This window comes from Solea solea, chromosome 9, assembly GCF_958295425.1.
Source record: "Solea solea chromosome 9, fSolSol10.1, whole genome shotgun sequence".
Classification (NCBI taxonomy): Eukaryota; Metazoa; Chordata; class Actinopteri; order Pleuronectiformes; family Soleidae; genus Solea; species Solea solea.
In genome coordinates this window covers 28634408-28656948 of record NC_081142.1, presented here as the reverse complement: position 1 = coordinate 28656948, position 22541 = coordinate 28634408, and the positions used below count along the sequence as shown (strand labels likewise).

At 41.8% G+C, this 22541-nt stretch overlaps 1 protein-coding gene across 1 annotated transcript in view; it reads right to left on the bottom strand.

The window, feature by feature from the left end:
* The window catches only part of wwc3 (WWC family member 3), a 46358-nt gene that overhangs the window by 5332 nt on the left and 18485 nt on the right, over positions 1 to 22541 (bottom strand). Inside the window, exons 2-13 of the mRNA XM_058638639.1 lie at positions 21533 to 21642; positions 20867 to 21067; positions 20298 to 20374; positions 19156 to 19235; positions 13949 to 14078; positions 11130 to 11291; positions 10912 to 10985; positions 6718 to 6966; positions 5973 to 6062; positions 4076 to 4674; positions 3636 to 3756; positions 188 to 265 (exon numbers count right to left, since the gene is read on the bottom strand). Of these exons, the coding sequence (XP_058494622.1) occupies positions 188 to 265; positions 3636 to 3756; positions 4076 to 4674; positions 5973 to 6062; positions 6718 to 6966; positions 10912 to 10985; positions 11130 to 11291; positions 13949 to 14078; positions 19156 to 19235; positions 20298 to 20374; positions 20867 to 21067; positions 21533 to 21642 (1971 nt within the window). The remainder of the gene's footprint in view (positions 1 to 187; positions 266 to 3635; positions 3757 to 4075; positions 4675 to 5972; positions 6063 to 6717; positions 6967 to 10911; positions 10986 to 11129; positions 11292 to 13948; positions 14079 to 19155; positions 19236 to 20297; positions 20375 to 20866; positions 21068 to 21532; positions 21643 to 22541) is intronic.

The window sequence follows — 22541 nt, the reverse complement described above, 5'->3', positions numbered from 1 at the left end:
CAACAGAGTGTGAGCATGTGTCTCACACACACACACACAGAGGAGAGAGGGAGAGAGGAGAGAGGAGAAGAAAGAGGGAGAGAGGAGGAGGAGAGAGGAGGAGGAAGAGAGGGGACAACAGAGTGTGAGCATGGTGTGTGTGAGCATGTGTCTCTCACACACACACACACACACACACACAGTGACTCACAGCAGTCCCAGTTGGATCTGCGTGTCTTCGCTCACAGACTCTTTGATGTAGGACATGTCCTCCGTCTCCTCCGTCCTGTTGGACAAACGTTACAGACGATGAGCTTTGAACACAAACTCAGTGAAAGGAGTTCTGTCTTTACACAACGTCAAGATCAGCTGATGTAACCATATACGCTGCTGCTGACAGCGCCCTCTACAGCTGTGGTTTCTATGGTTACTTATTTTGCACACTGAAGAGAATCTATAAGTCCATGTGCTGTGACAGGGAGTAAAGAAAAAATACTATGTTCATTTAACGACAGAAGAGATGATCTGTCTGTCTGTCTGGTTTTTGTCCACAAACCAAAACAAGATTCAGTTTGAATGATTTCTTTGTTTTTATGGAGCAAACAACCAGAAAAAATCCACATTTAAGAAAGTGAATATTCATTGGATTCTTTGCTTAAAAGAACAAAAATCATCCCCAGATGACTTGATTATGAAAATAATGTTCTATTTCATTCTTCCTGACTGCCAGAGACGGTATGAAGTACCTGGATATCCATCACGCGCATGCGCAGATCGAGACATAATACTAACAAAGTCACGTATAACGACCTGTATAAAGGAGGCTGGCACCCAGAGATCGTCTCCTTTTGATCTTCACGCCTTAAGCGTTGCTATTTTTTGTCGCCTACACCAGTAGCCTCGTAGCCTCACTGGTTAAGGCTGTGGATTCGCCCCTCCACGGGCTGCGGGTTACCAGGTAAGTATTGATTTCCCTCACCAGTGGGCGTGCTTCGCTCACAATTGGCGTCTCCACTCAGTCCCGGTGAAGAAGCACGGGTTGATTACGGTGTGTACATTGCTGATGGAACCTTGCGGCTGCTGCCGCCCGGTCTTGTGGAGGTGCCCCCGCCTCTCTCACGGCCCCGTCGCGGGCTAGATACGCTACCCACGGTAACGTGGAAGGTGAGTGTCGCTGTTATTTTTTTTTATTTTGTTGCTTGTCCTTAACCGAGTGTTCCTGCTCTGTTGTTACGTTGTTAACTTGTCTGAGCTGTGTTTGTAGCTCTGCGGTCAAAGCATCATTAGCTTGCTGTGGCCGAGTGCTATCTCGCTCATTGCTACAGCGTTAGTTTTGTTTTTAACTGTGTGTTTTCTCGCTCTGTTGCCACAGTAGTTACCAGGTACTATTTTAGTACCTGCTCCAGCGAGGTTCCAAGCGTGCTTAAGTAGGACGTGCTAGCCGGACCCGAAAGCTTTCCTTCACCTGCCAAGTGACTGTAGGGCTTTGGCTGCCATGAAGGATGCGGCCCAGTACGGGCTAGAACAGATGCCTGCTGTTGATGCTTCTATCGCTTCTTTGATAGTGTCTCCCAGATGTTTCTGTCCCCCACCTCTTCGCTGTCCCCCCATTTTCCTTTCACCCCAATCGGTCGAGGCAGATGACCGCACATCTCTGAGCCTGGTTCTGTCAGAGATTTTCAGAGATTTCTTCCTGTTAAGAGGCAGTTTTTTTTCTCCACTGATGGTCAGTGTTGGGGTTCTCTGCTCTCCTTGATGTTGTCTATGTACAGTGCCTTGAGATCATGTATGTTATGATTTGGCGCTATACAAATAAAATTGAATTGAATTGAATTGTTTCTCCGGCTGCTAGGAAAACTGACAGCAGCAGCGACGGTCATTCCTTTGGGACTCCTCTCATTGCGTCCCTTGCGTCTCCAATGGGTTGGGGCCTCGACCCCAGGAGACACCAGGACAGAACTGTGATGGTCTCAGGCAGGTGCCTTCGATCTCTCAAACCCTGGAGAAGCAGGGCTTATCTCTCCAGCGGTGTTCCCTTGGGCTCTCTTCTTCTCGGCAGGAGGTAGTGGTAACGGACGCCTCCCTCTCAGGCTGGGGAGCTGTGTGGAACCACAGGACGGTCAGGGGGACCTGGAGTCCTCGAGTAAGGGCTTCAGCACATAAATGTGCGGTGCACTTAGCCCTCAGGCACTTCCTCCCTTTTTGGAAGGGAGGCACATCCTTGTCCGGTCGGACAACACCTCGACAGTTTACCATGTGAACCACCAAGGGGGAACCAGATCCAGCCATTCCCTGCGGGAGGCTCAGAAACTCCTTCAATGGGCCACACCTCGCCTTGTGAGCCTCAGAGCAATGCATTTGCCTGGGAATGCAGAACGCGGAAAAGCCCCGTCCCGGAGAGTGGAGACTGATACCCAAGGTGGTTCAGATGGTGTGGGAGAGGTTCGGCAGAGCAGGTGTCGACTTGTTTGCCTCAAAGACATCGACTCACTGCCCACTGTGGTTCTTCCTCTCAGAACTAACCAGCCTATTGGGGCAGGATGCCCTGGCACAATCCTGGCCAGACTGCCTCCTGTATGCCTTCCCTCCGGTCCCACTACTCATGCTGACTCTTCACAGGATAGTCAGTAGCAGTCATGCAGTGTTGCTGGTGGCTCCCTACTGGCCCGGCAGGATATGGTTTCAGCTGCATGTTTGGCCCCTGAAGGGCCAGACTTGTTGCTAAATTCGTGTGATCCGGCTGGTGTCGAGACCATAACCAATGCTTGTGCGTCTTCGACTAGACTGCTGTACGCCAACAGGTGGAAACTCTATTCTGTTTGGTGTGATAATCAGAATGTGAAGCCAGAGCATTGTTCTGTGCCTGTACTTCTTAGGTACTTGCAAATGTTATTAGATAGAGGGCTCTTTGTCTCTACTATAAAGGTATATGTGGCTGCTATCTCGGCTCGACATGCCCATGTGAATAGTCGATCTGTGGGCTCACATGTTCTTGTGAACAGGTTCTTGAAGGGTGCGCTCCGGTTACGGCCTCCACATGTTACCCAGGTGCCTTCATGGGATTTGTTGGTCGTCCTGGAAGCCCTGGGCTCTCCTCCATTTGAGCCCCTGGAACATGCTGTTCTCAGATGGCTGTCTGGTAAAACTGCTTTTCTTCTTGCCATTACATCTGCAAAGCGGGTTGGGGAGCTTCATGCCCTGTCCATTGCCGGGGACTGTTTGCGTTGGAGTACTGATGGTTCAGGGGTTACCATGTGGCCAAACCCCTCTTTCCTCACTATGAGGCTTTCTGCGTTTCATGTTAACCGACCCATCGGTTTGACACCCTTTGCCCCGGAGTCAGGGGCAGAGGGTCTACGTTCTGATTCCAACTTACTCTGTCCTGTTCGCTCTGAGACAATACAGAGAGGTTTCGGCTGGGTTTCGTAAAACCGACACTGTTTGTGTGTCATGGTGGGCACAGGAAGGGCTGTGCCTTGTCTAAACAGAGGCTCTTGCATTGGGTTGTTGATGCCATTTCTCATGCCTACAGGCTTGAGGGTCTTTTAATATTGTTTCTGTCGCACCTTGTGTTCGTCTTGTTATTACAGTCTACTCTGCAGGAGAACGTGACCATGTGGACTACTCGTCCTGATTCTGGTTCTGATTGCTCTCACCTTCGACCCCAGGCCTCGAACACACCGCTGTCTGTGGCCAGAGCGTCTTCACACACTCCTGCAGAGACTCGTCTCGCTCTCCTGCCACTCCTGTTTGCACTGTTTCCTCTCAGAGTCACTCCTGAAACACACACACACACACACGCACGCACGCACGCACACACACACACACACACACACGCACGTACACACACACACACACACACACACACGCACACACACATGCACGCTTTTCTGTGGTTCTTTTTACAATCAGTGCAGTTGATATATGATGAACATTGATTTGACTTTTCTCTTCATCTGATAAAATAGAATTATAATCAGAACACTAAACTTACCAGTTATATTTAATAAATAAAAATAATGTAAAACCTAAATATTAGCAGTGTGTGAGAACAACATGAGTAAAGTGTATGTTTTTATAAAATATTCACACTCACCTGTGGAGGTAAACGCCGCCTGAGCGCCGGCATCTCTGTGACTCTTGTTGTCTGGCTGATGGACTGTGGCGTTGGTTGCGGTGCTGGCGGCGGCGTTGACCACGTCCTCGCTGCTCATCACGGTAGTGTGCGTGGTCAGGGTCTGCGACTGCGCCCTCAGCCCCTCTAACAGGCCGCGGCCCGCCTGCTCCATGTACTCCTCCGTCATCTGCGTGAGCGGGCAGTCCTGAGGGGCGGAGTGATAGGGCGTGTCCAGCGGAGAGCTGGGTGGAGACAGGGAGGAGAGCGAGGAGCGGGAGGAGAGCGAGGCAAGGGACTGCGGCGTGTCGTGGGAGCGCTTGGTTTTGCTCTGGGTCAGCGGGTCGGGGTTGAACACGGAGCAGTCTCTGGACGTCGCCGCCTCTGGAGGCAGCAGGTAGCGCAGATGCGACTCGAGCGGCTCCAGCGCCCCCTCGTGGCGCTCGTACTGGGGCAGTCCATAGATGTCGCTGAAGCTGATGGAGCTAAGGGAGCCGCGACTGGACGCCAGCGAGCCTCGGCTGGACGCCAGAGAACCACGGCTGCTGCTGGACGAGACGGTCAGAGAACTGGCCGACAAGCTGCAGACCAAGATCAATCAATATTTATACAGCTTATAACACACATAAGAAACTTAAAGTGCTTTACTATTCAATAAAATCAATACAATAAGAAACATGCTATAGGATTTGATTAGAAAAGTCCATCAGTTACGATTCGTAATAACTCAGAAACAACAATGATCAGATTTAGGAAGGCCACACGCTGGTGTAGTGGTTAGCACTCTTGCCTTCTGCATGGAGGTCACATGTTCTCCTCGTGTGTGCACATGTAATATGGGGATTAGGTGAACTGGTCTCTCTAAAGTGTGACTTTGAGAGTGAATGGTTGTGTGTCCCTGTGACCCCGCCTATCACAGCCCCCCCCCCCCCCGTGACCCTCCTGTGGAGGATAACGTGGTAGAAGATGGATGGATGGATGGATGATGGATGATGGATGGATGATGGATGGATGGAAAGACGGAAGGATGAATGGATGTATGTATGTATGTATGTATGGATGGATGGAAGGATGTATGGATGGATGTATGGATGGATGATGGATGTGTGGATGGATGCATGGATGTATGATGGATGTGTGGATGGATGGAAAGACGGAAGGATGAATGGATGTATTTAGGAAAACAAATCTTTGTACTACAGTAGCGACCTACAACCACCAGCAGCAGCAGCACATATTTACTGAGTGGACTTCATGTGTGTTTACAGAAGTGATGAGATTTACCAGGGTCTTTGAATGCATCACGTTATCTTAACACACCATGAACCCTACACTATGAAACTGTAAAGACAGAATTGTCCATCTGTGTAAACAATATTATTCTCTCATAAAAGAAGGAACAAACATGTTTTTCTGTCTTTTAGCAACAAATCTGTCACATTAAAATAACGTCAACACAGGGACTGAATAAGACACCTGTCCATCAAACTCTGGGACAGTTATGTGATTAGCAGACAGGAGAGGACAGGAGGACAGTAAAGTGGACAGTAGAGGACAGTAAAGAGAACAGGAGGACAGCAGGACATTAGAGGACAGGAGGACAGTAAAGTGGACAGTAGAGGACAGGAGGACATTAGAGGACAGAGGACAGTTAAGTGGACAGTAGAGGACAGTAAAGTGGACAGTGGAGGACAGTAAAGAGGACAGGGGGACATTAGAGGACAGTACAGAGGACAGGAGAGGACAATAAAGAGGACAGTAAAGTGGACAGTGGAGGACAGTAAAGAGGACAGGGGGACATTAGAAGACAGTAAATAGGACAGGGGGACATTAGAGGACAGTAAAGTGGACAGTAGTGGACAGTAGAGGAGACACTAACCTCTTGAGCTGAGAGTGAAGGTAGGTGGTGATGCGCGTGGCCTCCTCCAGCTGCCTCAGCAGAACATTCCTCTTCTCCTGCTGCAGGATCCTGGCATCAATCACGTCACATGATTATTGTGAAGAACATTCATATCGTTGCAAACAGAAATGTGTGAAGACAGACACACACACACTTTTCTGCTTAGTCATCAAAACTTCAAAAGCTCTGAATATTTGCTCAGTCCTGACCCTCTTATGAGAACCACTATCTTCAGAACATGTTCACGTCACTTTACAACAGGAAACTGAAGTCTGTAAACCACTCACTCTCCCACACCAAAGTCCAGAGAGAAAATCAGTGATTTTAACATCACAGGGACACAGGAGCTGCCTCGTGTGGTCACTGTGTGTCACTGAGGTCAATATGAACAAAGGATTTCAAACACTGAAGTGACAAAATAAGACATTAGAACTTAGTGATGGAGGCAGCAGTGTGTGTGTGTGTGTGTGTGATGTTAAAATCACTGGTTTTCTCTCTGGACTTTAGTGTGGGAGAGTGAGTGGTTTCCAAACTTCAGTTTCCTGTTGTAAAGTGTATCTGCCAGTGAGATAAAGACGTGAATGTGTTCTTCAGATATCGTAGACATTTAATTGGCTTTTGTTCAGTGAAAACACGGTGAATAATAATCAATCACAGATAATCGTCTCATGTTGGATATTCTGAGTTCATAATAACCAGTAAGAGAGGCTGTGAGTGTGCTCACCTCTGATTGGCTCCCTGGCTCTGGGCGCTGTGTGCCCTCTGCACCTCCTCCTCCAGCCTGCACCGCTCCTCCTCCAGCTGCAGCAGCGTCTCATGAGGAGGCTGCTGCCTGCTGACCAGGATGATCTCCTGCAGGAGAGCCTCCTTCTCACGCAGGAGCTGCAGGAAGTCACGGTCGCGGTCCGCCTCCGCCCGCCCCGTCCAGCTCTCACCGTCCAGCTGTGCTAGCTGGTGCTGTATGCTCTGCACCCTGCAGGGGGCAGCAGACGAAGGGACACGGGACAATTCAGAGTCAGTGAGTGTTCATGCTGTGTTTATATGGACTGATCTCACACTGAGCGTCTGACTCGGTGACAGAACATGACACTTTCCACAGGTCACCACAGCAACGCTGATGTCACGGTCACCACAGCAACATGCAGCGTGTGCACGGACACACACACCACGTCCAACACACACACACACACATCACTGATCACCGTTGATCAAATCTGTTTTCAGATGTTTTCATGATTTCCTTGAGAGCCTCCGTGTCTCAGGCTGGTTATAACAGCAGGGGGGCGCTCACGGCACAGTCGTGTAATTATTTGCCTCTTTATCTCACTGTGAGACAGACTTTTCCAACAGGAAAGTGAAGTTTGTAAACCACTCACTCTCCCACACCAAAGTCCACAGAGAAAATCAGTGATTTTAACATCACACACACACACAGGAGTTGTTGATCCACTGCTGCCTCCATCACTAAGTTCTAATGTCTTATTTTGTCAATTCGGTTTTGAAAACCTTTATTCAGATTGATGTCAGTGACACAAAGTGACCACACGAGGCAGCAGAGGACCAGCAGCTCCTGTGTCCCTGTGAGCTAAAATGACTGATTTTCTCTCTGGACTTTGGTGTGGGAGAGTGAGTGGTTTACAGACTTGAGTTTCCTGTTAACAGTGAGATAAAGACGTGAACATGTTCTTAAGACATCGCAGTAGACTGTCATTGTACAGGTGTGTCTCACACAAACCAAACGTCCACATTAAAAAACGTGAACCCTTTAAAAGGAGCAGAAATTCTTTCACTGTTGATTTTGCAAACCTATATTCAAGCCCATGCTGTAGAGTGAGCTGCGTGTATTTAAACCAACAGTGTGTACATTAAACCACCTCGTGGAGGCGGAGCAGAGGTGGGCGGTCCTCTGACTGACCACACACACAGACAGCAGCACTGTGGCCAGGGAAGAATGTGACCACCAGCTCATTCCAGTGGCCGGAGCTGGCTCTGCAGCCACGGCCAGCAGGAACTGATACTCTTCATAAGAGCTGCTCCCGCTCTGTCACTGATAAACAACACACACGCATATCCTACATTAACCATCACAACTAACTCCTGTGGCCGTCTGACTGTTTGTTATTTATAGATTCATTTTGCATCATAAATGTTTTGGGGTTTTTTATTGTGAAACTTCCAATCAAAACAAAACTTTCAAATTCTGTGAAATATGGTCATGAGTTTGGTTACTGATGATTTGAAGCTCTTATCACACACTCCTGCTGAACACTGCGTCCTCACGTGTCACAGATGATCGTGAACATGGAAGCAGAAACGCAGCAGCAGTGACAAACTAACCATGAAACTATTCCTTAAACCTCAAAGAAGACAAAATGTCACCTCACATACATGGCTTTAAATTTAAATATGTCCTCACGCACAGGTTCATGCAGTAATTCTTCTTAGGACTCTACCACATGTTTCACGTCTTTATCTCACTGTTAACAGGAAACTCAAGTCTGTAAACCACTCACTCTCCCACACCAAAGTCCAGAGAGAAAATCAGTGATTTTAGCTCACAGGGACACAGGAGCTGCTGGTCCTCTACTGCCTCGTGCGGTCACTTTGTGTCACTGACATCAATCTGAATGAAGGTTTTCAAAACCCAAGTGACAAAATAAGACAAAGAACTTAGTGATGGAGGCAGCAGTGGATCAACAACTCCTGTGTGTGTGATGTTAAAAACACTGAATATCTCTATGGACTTTGGTGTGGGAGAGTGAGTGCTTTATCAAGTGACAAAAACTTCCATAATAATAAATCAATCTTGTCTGGGCTTCACCTAATGTCTCCACCTGCTGGCACACAACATAATGTGATTATGAACATAAATACTGATAGGTTTTCATAGACAATGTTTCAATGGTTGTGTTATTGTTGCCGATAAAATATCCGATAGGTACATTTATCCGATAAAAAAGATGCGATAAATCAATGAAATTGGGGGGATTGTTTTGACGCCCTGGTTACGTCATGTATCACACCTTACTAGCAGGACCCAAGCCTGACCCGTCACTGCCTGATTAATAATGAACATGTCTTCACCGGTGTGGTCGTTTTCCTACGTGTCAGAAGATAATAAGCTGTTCAGTGAGGATTCCAAGAGGAGGAAAGACTAAAGGTTTTAACACAACCAATCTTATAGCTCACCTGAAAAGTCGTCATTGCGGCGAAGCGCTACTGAAAGAATACGGTTAGCGGCGCTAAAGCTAAGCTATGTCCCCAATTGGCAGGCATTTGAAAACTGTAAGCACGTTTCAGGAGACGGTGAAAAGGCTCAAAACATTGACGACATAGATGAACAGCCTTTTTCTGTTTTTTGAAGGTTTGTTGCAAACGATAATGTAATAACGGCCAATAACGTAATAATTTAAATGTAATAAAACCAATAACGTAATAAATTGCCAATAATGTAATAAAGTTGTTGAGCCAATAACGTAATAACTTTTTGCCAATAACGTAATAACTTATTACATTATTGGCTGGTTATGACGTTATTGGCCTTGCATTACAAAAATCTTTTGATAGTGTAATAACTGAGGTATCACTTTATTTTATTTTCAATTCCTGGAGAGAAAGTGTCACACTTAGCCTTAATATTGCATCTTGCAACAGATGCTTAAATATCCAACCTTATAGATACCCCTACACCCTCAAACCCCCCTCCACAGGAGGCCAAAAGGAGCAATTAAGAGTCAATTTGGATTTATATGTCACTCTTAGGGTTCCATTGCTGACCATACAGACGCTTTGACAGTTTTCAGTATGGTATTGCAATTCACCAGATAGGTATAGTGGATGGCAAAGTCACATAAACACATGTCATTACCACTAGCCATACGTACTGGGCACCTCTCTCTTTCTTAGGGTCAGTCTTTTTAACAGCTATCTGCTCATTTGGGTCCTTAGTCATTACAATTCTTACAGTTATTGTTGTATAAATAGACAGTTGCTCATAATGGTGTATGTATGTAACATGAAATCATGTCTCAGTGACGATATTGCATTCTCAACTGAATCCAACATATTTCTTCTTGGAAAAACATTTTTAATTAAAACTTTTTTGAATCTCAAAATGCCTCAAATGGGTTTACATGTTGTAAAAAATGGAACTTAGCATCTCAAAAGAAAAATGATCCAGCACACTTTACAAATGTAAAAAAGGAGGAAAAAAGCTTGAGGAGGGTAAACTGGAATAGTGCAAAGTTATCTTAGACTGGAGGTCTCAAATGAAAAGTAGCTCTCACTCATTTACTACTGTAAATAAGACAAAACATTAAAATAAAATGTACTTTAGGCCTACCTTTTCCAGAATATGTTCTTGATTTTATTCTGCCCTAAGGCTACATGACTGAGAAGAAGCCATGCCCTCATCCAGCAGCTGTCCTGACTAAACAATTCCTTCAAACGCATTCTGAGGCCACTGTTAGGTTGGATATTTAAGCATCTGTTGCAAGATGCAATATTAAGGCTAAGTGTGACACTTTCTCTCCAGAAAAAGTGATACCTCAGTTATTACATTATTGGCTCATTTATTACATTATCAAAGTTTTTTTTAATGCAAGGCCAATAACGTAATAACCAGCCAATAACGTAATAAGTTATTACGTTATTGGCAATTTATTACGTTATTGGTTTTATTACATTTAAATGATTACATTGTTGGCCGTTATTACATTATCGGTTGCTACAAGATTAATAGCACATTTGGAGCTACACCCCCCAAGCTGTCGCTTCTTCTCGGATGTGTCCCTCCCTGCCAACAACAACAACAACAATAATAATAATAATAATAATTATTATTATTATAATAATAATCATAATAATACTACATTTCATTTAAGCGAACATGAGGTAACAAATACAAGAACACACATACTTTTTCTTAGCTTCCTCGTGCTGCCAGTTGAGTTTCACTTTGTCCACCAGATGAGAAGAATCCTGGGAACCAAACTAACACAAATATAAAAGACAGAGATACAGAATGTGATGTTAGGCTGCAAGGATTCAATTCAATTCATATTTAACTTTATTGTCATTCTTCTGCTGAACACATTTTATATACGAGGTGTGATGATAACAGTGTTGTGTTATTACCTCTCCTCCCATGATGTCGGTCTGACAGCCTGTGTCACAGAACTGCTGCTGCTGACATGAATCACCCACGTGTAACCCACCACTGCTGTTCACCACTTCACCACCGACCGAGTCAATGACGGACGAGCCGCTCTGGAAGTTCACCGTCAGCTTGGCCAGACTCTACAGGACATGAGAGGAGACAATCACCAAACACTCAAATCACATCTGAAGCTGCAATAAATGACTATTTTTATCATCAGTTCATCTGTGGATTATAAAAATAAATTATAAAATATTGATCCATGTTTGTCAAACTCTGGGAATAATGATGTTTCTCAAATGTCTTGTTTTTGTCCACAAACCCAAATTACTTTAGTTTTAATGATTTCTTCTTTTATGTAGCAAATAAACCAGAAATATTCACATTTAAGAAGCTGAAAAATGAAAGAAAGTAGAAAATATTCACATTTAAGAAGCTGAAAAATGACAGAAAGTAGAAAATATTCACATTTATGAAGCTGGAAAATGACAGAAAGTAGAAAATATTCACATTTAAGAAGCTGAAAAATAACAGAAAGTAGAAAATATTCACATTTAAGAAGCTTAAAAAATGACAGAAAGTAGAAATTATTCACATTTAAGAAGCTGAAAGATAATAGAAAGTAGAAAATATTAACATTTAACAAGCTTAAAAAATGACAGAAAGTAGAAAATATTCACATTTAAGAAGCTGGAAAATGACAGAAAGTAGAAAATATTCACATTTAAGAAGCTGAAAAATAACAGAAAGTAGAAAATATTCACATTTAAGAAGCTTAAAAATGAAAGAAAGTAGAACATATTCACATTTAAGAAGCTTAAAAAATTACAGAAAATAGAAATTATTCCATTTAAGAAGCTGAAAAATTACAGAAAGTAGAAAATATTCACATTTAAGAAACAGAAAAATGACAGAAAGCAGAACATATTCACATTTAAGAAGCTGAAAAATGACAGAAAGTAGTAAATATTCATGTTTAAGAAGCTGAAAAATGACAGAAAGTAGAAAATATTCACATTTAAGAAGCTGAAAAATGACAGAAAGAAGAAAATATTCACATTTAAGAAACAGAAAAATGACAGAAAGCAGAAAATATTCACATTTAAGAATCTGAAAAAACGACAGAAAGTAAAGATATTCACATTTAAGAAGCTGAAAAATAACAGAAAGTAGAAAATATTCACATTTAAGAAGCTGAAAAATGACAGAAAGTAGAACATATTCACATTTATGAAGCTGAAAAATGACAGAAAGTAGAAAATATTCACATTTAAGAAGCTGAAAAAACGACAGAAAGTAGAAAATATTCACATTTAAGAAGCTGAAAAATGACAGAAAGTAGAAAATATTCACATTTAAGAAGCTGAAAAATGACAGAAAGTAGAAAATATTCACATTTAAGAAGCTGAAAAATGACAGAAAGTAGAAAATATTCACATTTAAGAAGCTGAAAAATGACAGAAAGTAGAAAATGTTCACATTTAAGAAGCTGAAAAATGACAGAAAGTAGAAAATATTCATGTTTAAGAAGCTGAAAAATAACAGAAAGTAGAAAATATTCACATTTAAGAAGCTGAAAAATGACAGAAAGTAGAAAATATTCATGTTTAAGAAGCTGAAAAATAACAGAAAGTAGAAAATATTCACATTTAAGAAGCTGAAAAATGACAGAAAGTAGAAAATATTCACATTAAAGAAACAGAAAAATGACAGAAAGCAGAAAATATTCACATTTATGAAGCTGAAAAATGACAGAGAGTAGAAAATATTCACATTTAAGAAGCTGAAAAATGACAGAAAGAAAATATTCACATTTAATAAGCTGAAAAATGACAGAAAGTAGAAAATATTCACATTTAAGAAACAGAAAAATGACAGAAAGCAGAAAATATTCACATTTATGAAGCTGAAAAATGACAGAAAGTAGAAAATATTCACATTTAAGAAGCTGAAAAATGACAGAAAGTAGAAAATATTCACATTTAAGAAGTTGAAAAATGACAGAAATGAGAAAATATTCACATTTAAGAAGCTGAAAAATGACAGAAAGTAGTAAATATTCACATTTAAGAAGCTGAAAAATGACAGAAAGTAGAAAATATTCACATTTAAGAAGCTGAAAAATGACAGAAAGTAGAAAATGTTCACATTTAAGAAGCTGAAAAATGACAGAAAGTAGAAAATATTCATGTTTAAGAAGCTGAAAAATAACAGAAAGTAGAAAATAGTCACATTTAATAAGCTGAAAAATGACAGAAAGTAGAAAATATTCACATTTAAGAAACAGAAAAATGACAGAAAGCAGAAAATATTCACATTTATGAAGCTGAAAAATGACAGAAAGTAGAAAATATTCACATTTAAGAAGCTGAAAAATGACAGAAAGTAGAACATATTCACATTTAAGAAGCTTAAAAAATTACAGAAAGTAGAAAATATTCACATTTAAGAAGCTGAAAAACGACAGAAAGTAGAAAATATTCACATTTAAGAAGCTTAAAAAATGACAGGTGATGACATTATGGTATGTTGTGGGAGGAAAAGCTTCAGTGACCTGATGATTCATTATTTATTTGTCAGTCTCATCTTTTGTTTGTTAACAGAATGACAGACGTGGTCTGTGACTCTGCTCTTCCGGCTCTTGTTTACACCAAATGTTGAAATGCACTTATTGTAAGATGTTTGGATAGATGACATGTAATGTAACTCAGACGTCTGGAAATGTCCTTAATGTAAGAGGCAGCAGCAGCAGCGTGTGTGAGCAGACACTAGAGGGCAGTGTAGGACATGCGTGTACCTGGATGAGGTCCTGCCTCTCCTTCTCCCCACAGCTGATGGCCTTCTTGATGCTGCGCAGCTCCGTGAAAATGGCCTGAGCCTCGTCCAGCTTGTAGTTGGTCTGACTGCACGAAATCTTCCTGTCAATCCTGTCAGAACCACACAGAGACACAGACCGGGTCAGAACCACATATACTGCTGCCTCTGCTTCCTCTGCTGCCTCCTCTGCTGCGTTCTCTGATGCCTCCTCTGCTGCCTCTGCCTCCCTAAACAAGCCATGCTTTGTACCCCCACCAGTTTATGTGCTTAGTTTAAAAAAAACAAAAAACCACGACCCACCTCCATCAGCCTACACACCTGTACAGTGGATTATAAATTCTTTCTACGTCTTAATAAACTTTGTTTCCACAGATTAAAGTTTTAAAGCCACATATGTTTGTGGTTTTGATCAATTATTCCACAATAATCTTTCATTATAATCTAAATAAAGTGAATAGAGACAGAACAGAGACTTTACAGAGACTGTGACCAACTACAGTTAGTCCTGCAACTAATGATTAATCAGTTAATTGTTTGGTCCTTAAAATGTCAGAAAATGTGGAACAATATAGATGTTGAACAATATAAATATTGAACAATATAAATATTGAACAATATAAATGTGAACAATATAAATGTTGAACAATATAAAACGTGAAAATGATGACGTTCTCAAATGTCTTGATTTTGTCCACAAACCAAAATAATTCAGTTTTAATGTTTTCTTTGTTTTATGGCGCAAATAAACCAGAAAATATTCACATTTTAGAAGCTGAATTAACAGTAAAAACAGTCCAAATAGTTGACATTTTATTTAGTATTGGTTGTTCTAAATGTACACAAGACACTTCAGTGGAAACTATTCCTGATAAACGGACTACACTAGAGAAAAATGAGATGAACTGATTAGTCGTCATTAATATCAGGCAGATATTTGCCTTTTCCAATCATCAGAATTTGCCAATTGTTACAAATGTTGCTATGTCATTAAAAACTTTATTATTCCACCTAAATCTTCTGCTTCATATATTTAATATTTAGTTTACTGATCAATATTTTTCTACATTTTCTGAACCAAGAACAAGTACTCGATTAATTGAGAAAATAATCAACAGATTATTAAATTATGAGAATAACCGTTAATAGTATCGTGATAAGGTGTTTTCCCCCATTATCGCACTCAGGAACTCTTTGAACAAAAACACTGACGACGAGTCCAGGGAACTTTTTTCGTTTGCTTGCATCTTTATCTTTTATCTGAACAATTAGCAATAATGCTGTCAACAGCCAGGAGGCGCTCTACTGAAGTCAAACCCACTGGGTTAAAAGAAGAAAAAAACAATGGTTAAAACAAAGGCACAAACACACATGAGAACGTCGAGGAGGATGCGTGTGTGTGCGTGTGTGTGAATTCTTGTATGGGTAGCTTTGTGAGGACCAAAAAAACTTACTAACTATACTGAAGGAAGTGAGGACATATTGGCTGGTCCTCACATTCTGACACCATTAAAAATGGCCTTTTCAGGGTTAAGACCTGGTTTGAGGGTTCGTGATGGCGAACGTTAGGCTATGGGGTTAGGGAATGTATTATGTCTATGAATGCTATACAGACCTGTCTGTGTGTGTGTGTGTGTGTGTGTGTGTGTGTGTGCGCATGCATATTCTCCCGTCTATTCTGGGAATCACTCCACTTGTGTTATTATCTCAGAGATAAGAGACTCGCTGCCAGGACTCAGGAAGTGCAGAGGAATTTGCTGCCAGATATCTGCGTGTTTTTGAAAGTGTTCTCGAGCCCACTCCCAACCACCTCCTCCCCCTCCTCCACCTCCTCCACCTCCTCCACCTCTCCATGCAGCGACTTCCTCTCCAAGCCGAGCCTTGGCTCCCTGCACTCCACTGGTGCATCCTCTTCCTGAGGTGGAGTCCCCCTTTTCCATAAATAAAGTCTCTCTCTCTCTCTCTCTCTCTCTTTCACTCACTCACTCACTCACTCACTCAGAGAGAGGTGGAGCTTCTATTTCTAACATGGATTTTTGGAAACATTCTGAAATGTTCCCAGCACAGAAAAAAACTAAAACAACACGCCTGTGTGTGTGTGTGTGTGTGTGTGTGTGTGTGAGAGAGAGAGAGAGAGAGTGCTCAAAAAGAAAAACACACAATAAAAGGAAAAGAGCTAAATAGCGCATTATCAAAAAGTGTTGTTAAATATAAATATTTGTGAACAGTTTAGGACACATTGTAAAAACATGGCTGCCCAACAGATTTTCATGTGGTCACTTTGTGTCACTGAGGTCAATCTGAACAAAGGATTTTAAATGAGACAGTAAAAGTGACAAAATAAGACATTTGAACTTAGTGATGGAGGCACCAGTGGATCACTCGTGTGTGTGTGTGTGATGTTAAAACTGAAAGCTTAGGTTTAGGTTAAGGTGTATGTGTATGTGTATGTTTAGGTGTATGTGTATGTGTATGTGTATGTTTAGGTGTATGTGTATGTGTATGTGTATGTTTAGGTGTATGTGTATGTGTATGTTTAGGTGTATGTGTATGTGTATGTTTAGGTGTATGTGTATGTGTATGTTTAGGTGTATGTGTATGTTTAGGTGTATGTGTATGTGTATGTGTATGTTTAGGTGTATGTGTATGTGTATGTGTATGTGTATGTGTAGGTTTAGGTGTATGTGTATGTGTATGTGTAGGTTTAGGTGTATGTGTATGTGTATGTGTATGTGTATGTGTATGTGAAGGTTTAGGTGTATGTGTATGTGTATGTGTATGTGTATGTGTAGGTTTAGGTGTATGTGTATGTGTATGTGTATGTGTATGTGTATGTGTATGTGTATGTGAAGGTTTAGGTTTGGGTGTATGTGTATGTGTATGTGTATGTGAAGGTTTAGGTTTAGGTGTATGTGTATGTGTATGTGTATGTGTATGTGTATGTGAAGGTTTAGGTTTAGGTGTATGTGTATGTGTAGGTTTAGGTGTATGTGTATGTGTATGTGTATGTGAAGGTTTAGGTTTAGGTGTATGTGTATGTGTATGTGTATGTGTAGGTTTAGGTGTATGTGTATGTGTATGTGTATGTGTATGTGAAGGTTTAGGTTTAGGTGTATGTGTATGTGTATGTGTAGGTTTAGGTTTAGGTGTATGTGTATGTGTATGTGTAGGTTTAGGTGTATGTGTATGTGAAGGTTTAGGTTTAGGTGTATGTGTATGTGTAGGTTTAGGTTTAGGTGTATGTGTATGTGTATGTGTATGTGAAGGTTTAGGTTTATGTGTATGTGTATGTGTATGTGTATGTGAAGGTTTAGGTTTAGGTGTATGTGTATGTGTATGTGTATGTGTTTGTGTATGTGTATGTGTATGTGTATGTGAAGGTTTAGGTTTAGGTTTAGGTGTATGTGTATGTGTATGTGTATGTGTTCGTGTATGTGTATGTGTATGTGTATGTGAAGGTTTAGGTTTAGGTTTAGGTGTATGTGTATGTGTATGTGTTTGTGTATGTGTATGTGTATGTGTATGTGAAGGTTTAGGTTTAGGTTTAGGTGTATGTGTATGTGTATGTGAAGGTTTAGGTGTATGTGTATGTGTATGTGTATGTGAAGGTTTAGGTGTATGTGTATGTGTATGTGTATGTGTAGGTTTAGGTTAAGAAATTGTTGGTTTACTGAAGCCGTGAAATTTCGACTAAAAATCGACTAATGGGGGGAGTGTGGGGCTCTGACGGCTCTGACGTGTATTGCATCACATGCATCTGCTCAATATCATAGCCCATGATTTCTGAACATATACTATGTCAACTAGTGATATCAGCACCAGAACTGTTGAGGAATACTTAGATGATGTGTCTCATGTCCTCACACAGAGACACACTGAACACACAGCTGAGACACAAACAGACTGCTGTCGTTATAAAACCAATCAACGATTATTAGATTAAAATATTGAAATATGCCAATTCTGATATGATCATATACTCAAAGTTAGCTTAGTGTTTTTATATGTTTGTAGTCGAGCTGTGATATGAAAACTGTTGCTGGCAAACTTTGCATTTGAATTCTTTTTTATCGCCATCTATTTTTGTAAAATGCTGCCACACTGTGACGTCTGTGACGTGTTAGAGGACGACTGACTGTAGCTCAACATGAAATAAAACCACCGGACGTTCTGTTGTCTTTCTGTCTCCTGTGGGTTGGACTAATCCAAAATACTGAAAACAAGGGGGGTGTTCTATTCAGACACGCTGTTACCTGTGAAACAGGGGTGCTCTGCAAACACCCCCATTAGCACTTGGTACATTCCTCCTGATGAAATCAACGATTGTACGAAAAACATCGACCAATCAGAATTTTATTTGTTGTCTGCACAGCGACAGGTGACACTGGTCAGATACCCCTGGCCCCCAAAATTGACGGGTCACGTTAAAAAAAAAGAAAAGAAAATTGAATTCCAAATGCCGCATTTTCAACAAGACATGGACCGTTAAGCTAAATACTTGTTTACAGAAGTCAAAGGTAAAGCCGTGTGCTTAGTTTGTGCTACACAAGTCGCTGTGTTTAAGGATTACAATCTGAATCGCCACTACGTGACCAAACACACAAAATATTCACTGCACTACACCACACAGTATAATAGTATTCATTATATAGTGTAGTCATTTGATATTTTTAATAGAGTTAGTGAGTTGTAATTGAATAAAATTGTGTTTATTGTGTGTTTGTATGCTGCCCAAATTACACCAAAACAATACAACTGACTGTGTAGGCTAAGGTAAAGGTGTAGGCTAAGGGGTAGGTGTAGGTTTAGGTGTAGGCTAAGGTATAGGTTAATGTGTAGGTGTAGACTAAGGTGTAGGCTAAGGTATAGGTGTAGGCTAAGGTGTAGCTTAAGGGTAGGTTAAGGTGTAGGCTAAGATGTAGGTTAAGGTGTAGGCTAATGTGCAGGTGTAGGCTAAGGTGTAGGTTAAGGTGTAGGCTAAGATGTAGGTTAAGGTGTAGGCTAATGTGTAGGTTAAGGTGTAGGCTAATGTGTAGGTGTAGGCTAATGTGTAGGTTAAGGTGTAGGCTAAGCTGTAGGCTAAGGTGTAGGTTAAGGTGTAGGCAAAGGTGTAGGCTAAGGTGTAGGCTAAGGTGTAGGTTAAGGTGTAGGCAAGAGTGTAGGTTAAGGTGTAGGTCAAAGAACACTCACTCCTGCAGCGTCTCCACTCCCATCTCCTTATACTGCAGCTCCTGCTTCACCTGGGCCAGTTCCTGCTTCAGTCTGGAGAGCTGTGGACACAAGAACCAGCACCGACCGGGTCAGAACCACCACACACACACACACACACACACACACCATTCAGCACAGTCTGCTAAAAGTGCTGACTCATCATTACTCACACAGTGATGTGACACTGCAGCTGTCAAATGTCATCTAACTCCACAAATTCAAAGGTTCATTCCTCTACTTTTACACATCACAGTGTCTTGACTCGTCACGTGGAGTGAAGACAGGTGTTTGAAGACGTTTGAGGCTCTGAACGCAGTGAAAACGTAGTCGTACTAGGTCAGTGTCCCGAGCTTCAGTTCACTTCCTGAAAAAGTGAACGATCCTCTCTTGACATGGATGTTCTTTTGAGAGTAAAATGACTCCCTGAATGTATGAATTGTAGTTTTAATTACCAAAGGTTGAGCTCCTTATATTTACATCATGGGCATGTTTTTTTGCCTACAGAGGGCGCTATATTGGATGTTTTTCATAGACAGACTCAACATCTTGAAGGCGATGATAAATTGTCATCCTACATCCTTAGAGAGGAAGGGTTAGGTGAGAGATTCTGTCAATTCACCAGTAGATGTCGCTGAAATCCTACACACTGTACCTTTAAAAGCAGAGATGTTGCATAGTATATCTTTAAATTAACTTGTATGCATTATGTGGAGTATTTTATCAGCCATAGAAATTATTATTATTTGAGTTTGTTTGTTTGCGTGTTGTCCATAATAACAGAAACACGTTGTCTTTACAGTACAAGTAAACACATTCCTGTTGCTATAGAAACATTATAATTAGGTCACGTTCATGTGTTCAGCTCGACAGTGGAGGGGTGAATGCAGGAAACACCCTCACACTCAATGACGATGTCTGAGAAATGTCCACTTTGGTCATGTGACTCAGTGACCTAACCTCTGCGTGACCCTTGATGATGACCTCATCCTTATCCTCTCGAGGGCCCCTGGGGGGGCCAGAGCCACAGTATCCTGTAGGGGGGTGCCACACCCTGGCCCTCGTCTCTGCCCAGAAGGGGCCCCCTCGCTGCAGCCCATTGTTCTGCTCCCATAACGACTTACCCGCTCTCGTCTGCAGGCGATCTCCACTTTGATTTGGTCAGGGTCGTATTTCGCACTCGAGGACGAGCCGGAGAGAGCTGTGAACACACACAGGTCAAACATTAGAACTTGGTGATAGAGGCAGCAGTGGATCAACAACTCCTGTGTGTGTGTGTGTGTGTGTGTGATGTTAAAATCACGGATTTTCTCTGTGGGAGAGTGAGTGGTTTACAAACTTCAGTCGATAAATTTGCTAATATTTTCTTAAGCTTTAAGCTGATGTCAATTTTAATAAAAAAGATTTTCCTCGTATTCACAGTGGCAGCCATGATTTCATTGCTAGTTTGTAAGTATAGGGGGCGCTCACAGCGCTGACAAGACAAACATCACAGTGAGAGCTGAATTCAGCCTTAGGTCAGGAGGGTGAACTGGGTGGAGGTGGTGACAGGGGGAGGGGGCGGGGGAGGGTGGGGTAGATGTGCATCACCCACTGTTTCCTGAGGGAACATCGACAATGTAGTGAAGAATGTCCAGGTCAGCTGACACTCCTCATGTGTGTTTCTGAAAAGAGAAGCGAGTCAAGTTCTTACTGCTGGTGATGGAGCGGTTGTCCTCGAACAGCTCGTGGAAGAGCAGCATTTCCTGCTGAGCCAGCTCCAGACGCTGCTGCTTCACCAGGTACATCTCCTTCTTGGCTCTCAGGGCCTCCTGGGCCACGACCAGGTACTCCTTCAACATACGCTCCTGCTCCTGCCGCCATTGAGTCCGCGGGTTCTCAATCTGGGTGGTCTCTGACAACGGGACACGACGAGCAGAGGTGTCATGTAGAGATCATGATTCTTACCCAAAAAGATTCTGAATCCACTCAAAACTTCTGAAATTCAAAGTTAATGTTCATTCATTTGTACAATGAGGAAACTATATATCGACATGTGCTGTAACAGGAGTATGAAAAACATCATGTTTGTGTCACTACAGACCTGCAGGTGGACGCAGGGAAAACTTCTATAATATATTAATATACAGTTAGGTCAATCTGAACACATTTCAAATGCTGAATTAACAAAATAAGACATTAGAACTTAGTGATGGAGGAAGCAGTGGATCAACAACTCCTGTGTGTGTGATCTGTGGGGTTTGGTTTAGAGGTTTTTATTATTTATTTATAAGTTAAAAAACAGAAATGTGGAGTTAAATGTCTAGAAAAGGGTCAGAGGGCAAGGTCATGATGATGATGACGATGAGTGTGTACTCACTGTTGATGTGGTCGATGTAGTAAACGCCCACTTGCTGGTCGTAAACTTCCTCCCACCCGAGTGGGAGCTCGTCTCCAACGCAGTCAGCAAACGACAGTGGTTTAGTGATTCTGGAATGATTTAAGATCAGCTCAACAACAACAACAACAACAACAACAACAACAACAACAACAACTGTGTCACTTTAACATCAGCGAAACACTGAACTGCTCTTCCTCGTCAGCGTAAACATAAAAACGAGTGGATTGTGATTATTTATACACACACAGAGAAAAGCTCACACATCGTCACTGAACTGTGATTAAATCAGCGTTTCATCTGTCAAATTTCTGCCACTGATATAATAACATCAGTCATTTATTCATTCATAACTTTTCACATATTTATGTCAAAATCTTGATAAAGCTGCTTCACCCACAAAATATACAGTTGTTTTTTTTTTACAAATTTCCAGAGATAAATGTGTTATTGGACCTGAGATACAAGTCTCATGCCCACAACAACACAGCACGTTAGGATTGTAAAGAAATCTATAAAATTGACAAAAAGTAGACCGAAAATAACTGTTTTATAAATCGTATAAAACAAAGTCACAGCAGTTTCATGCAGCCGTGCGATGATGACTCCGTCCACGCTGAGGAGCACTTGTTTTGGGTATTAGAATCAGTGCAGGGTTTCCCCCTCCCCCCCGACAGGCTAAGCGACGCTTGTTTATTTATATTAAATAGATTTTTTTTTTTCACCACAAACAGTGTTACCAAAGACAGTATATAGAGCTTTTCAACCGTATCCCCATGTATTTTTCAACACCTGAACCCCCAAAACCACTGCCTGTCTCTACCTGTCTACACGCTAACAACGTCATCCAATCACGCGACATGTCACGAAGAAAGGGTCAAAAAACACTTTCTTTTTTCATATCTTGTGGTGTTGACAGTTTTCAAGAAGAGTTTTCAAAACACTATAAATGGTATGTGTTATGTTACTTTTTCTTTCTTTTTTAGATTGG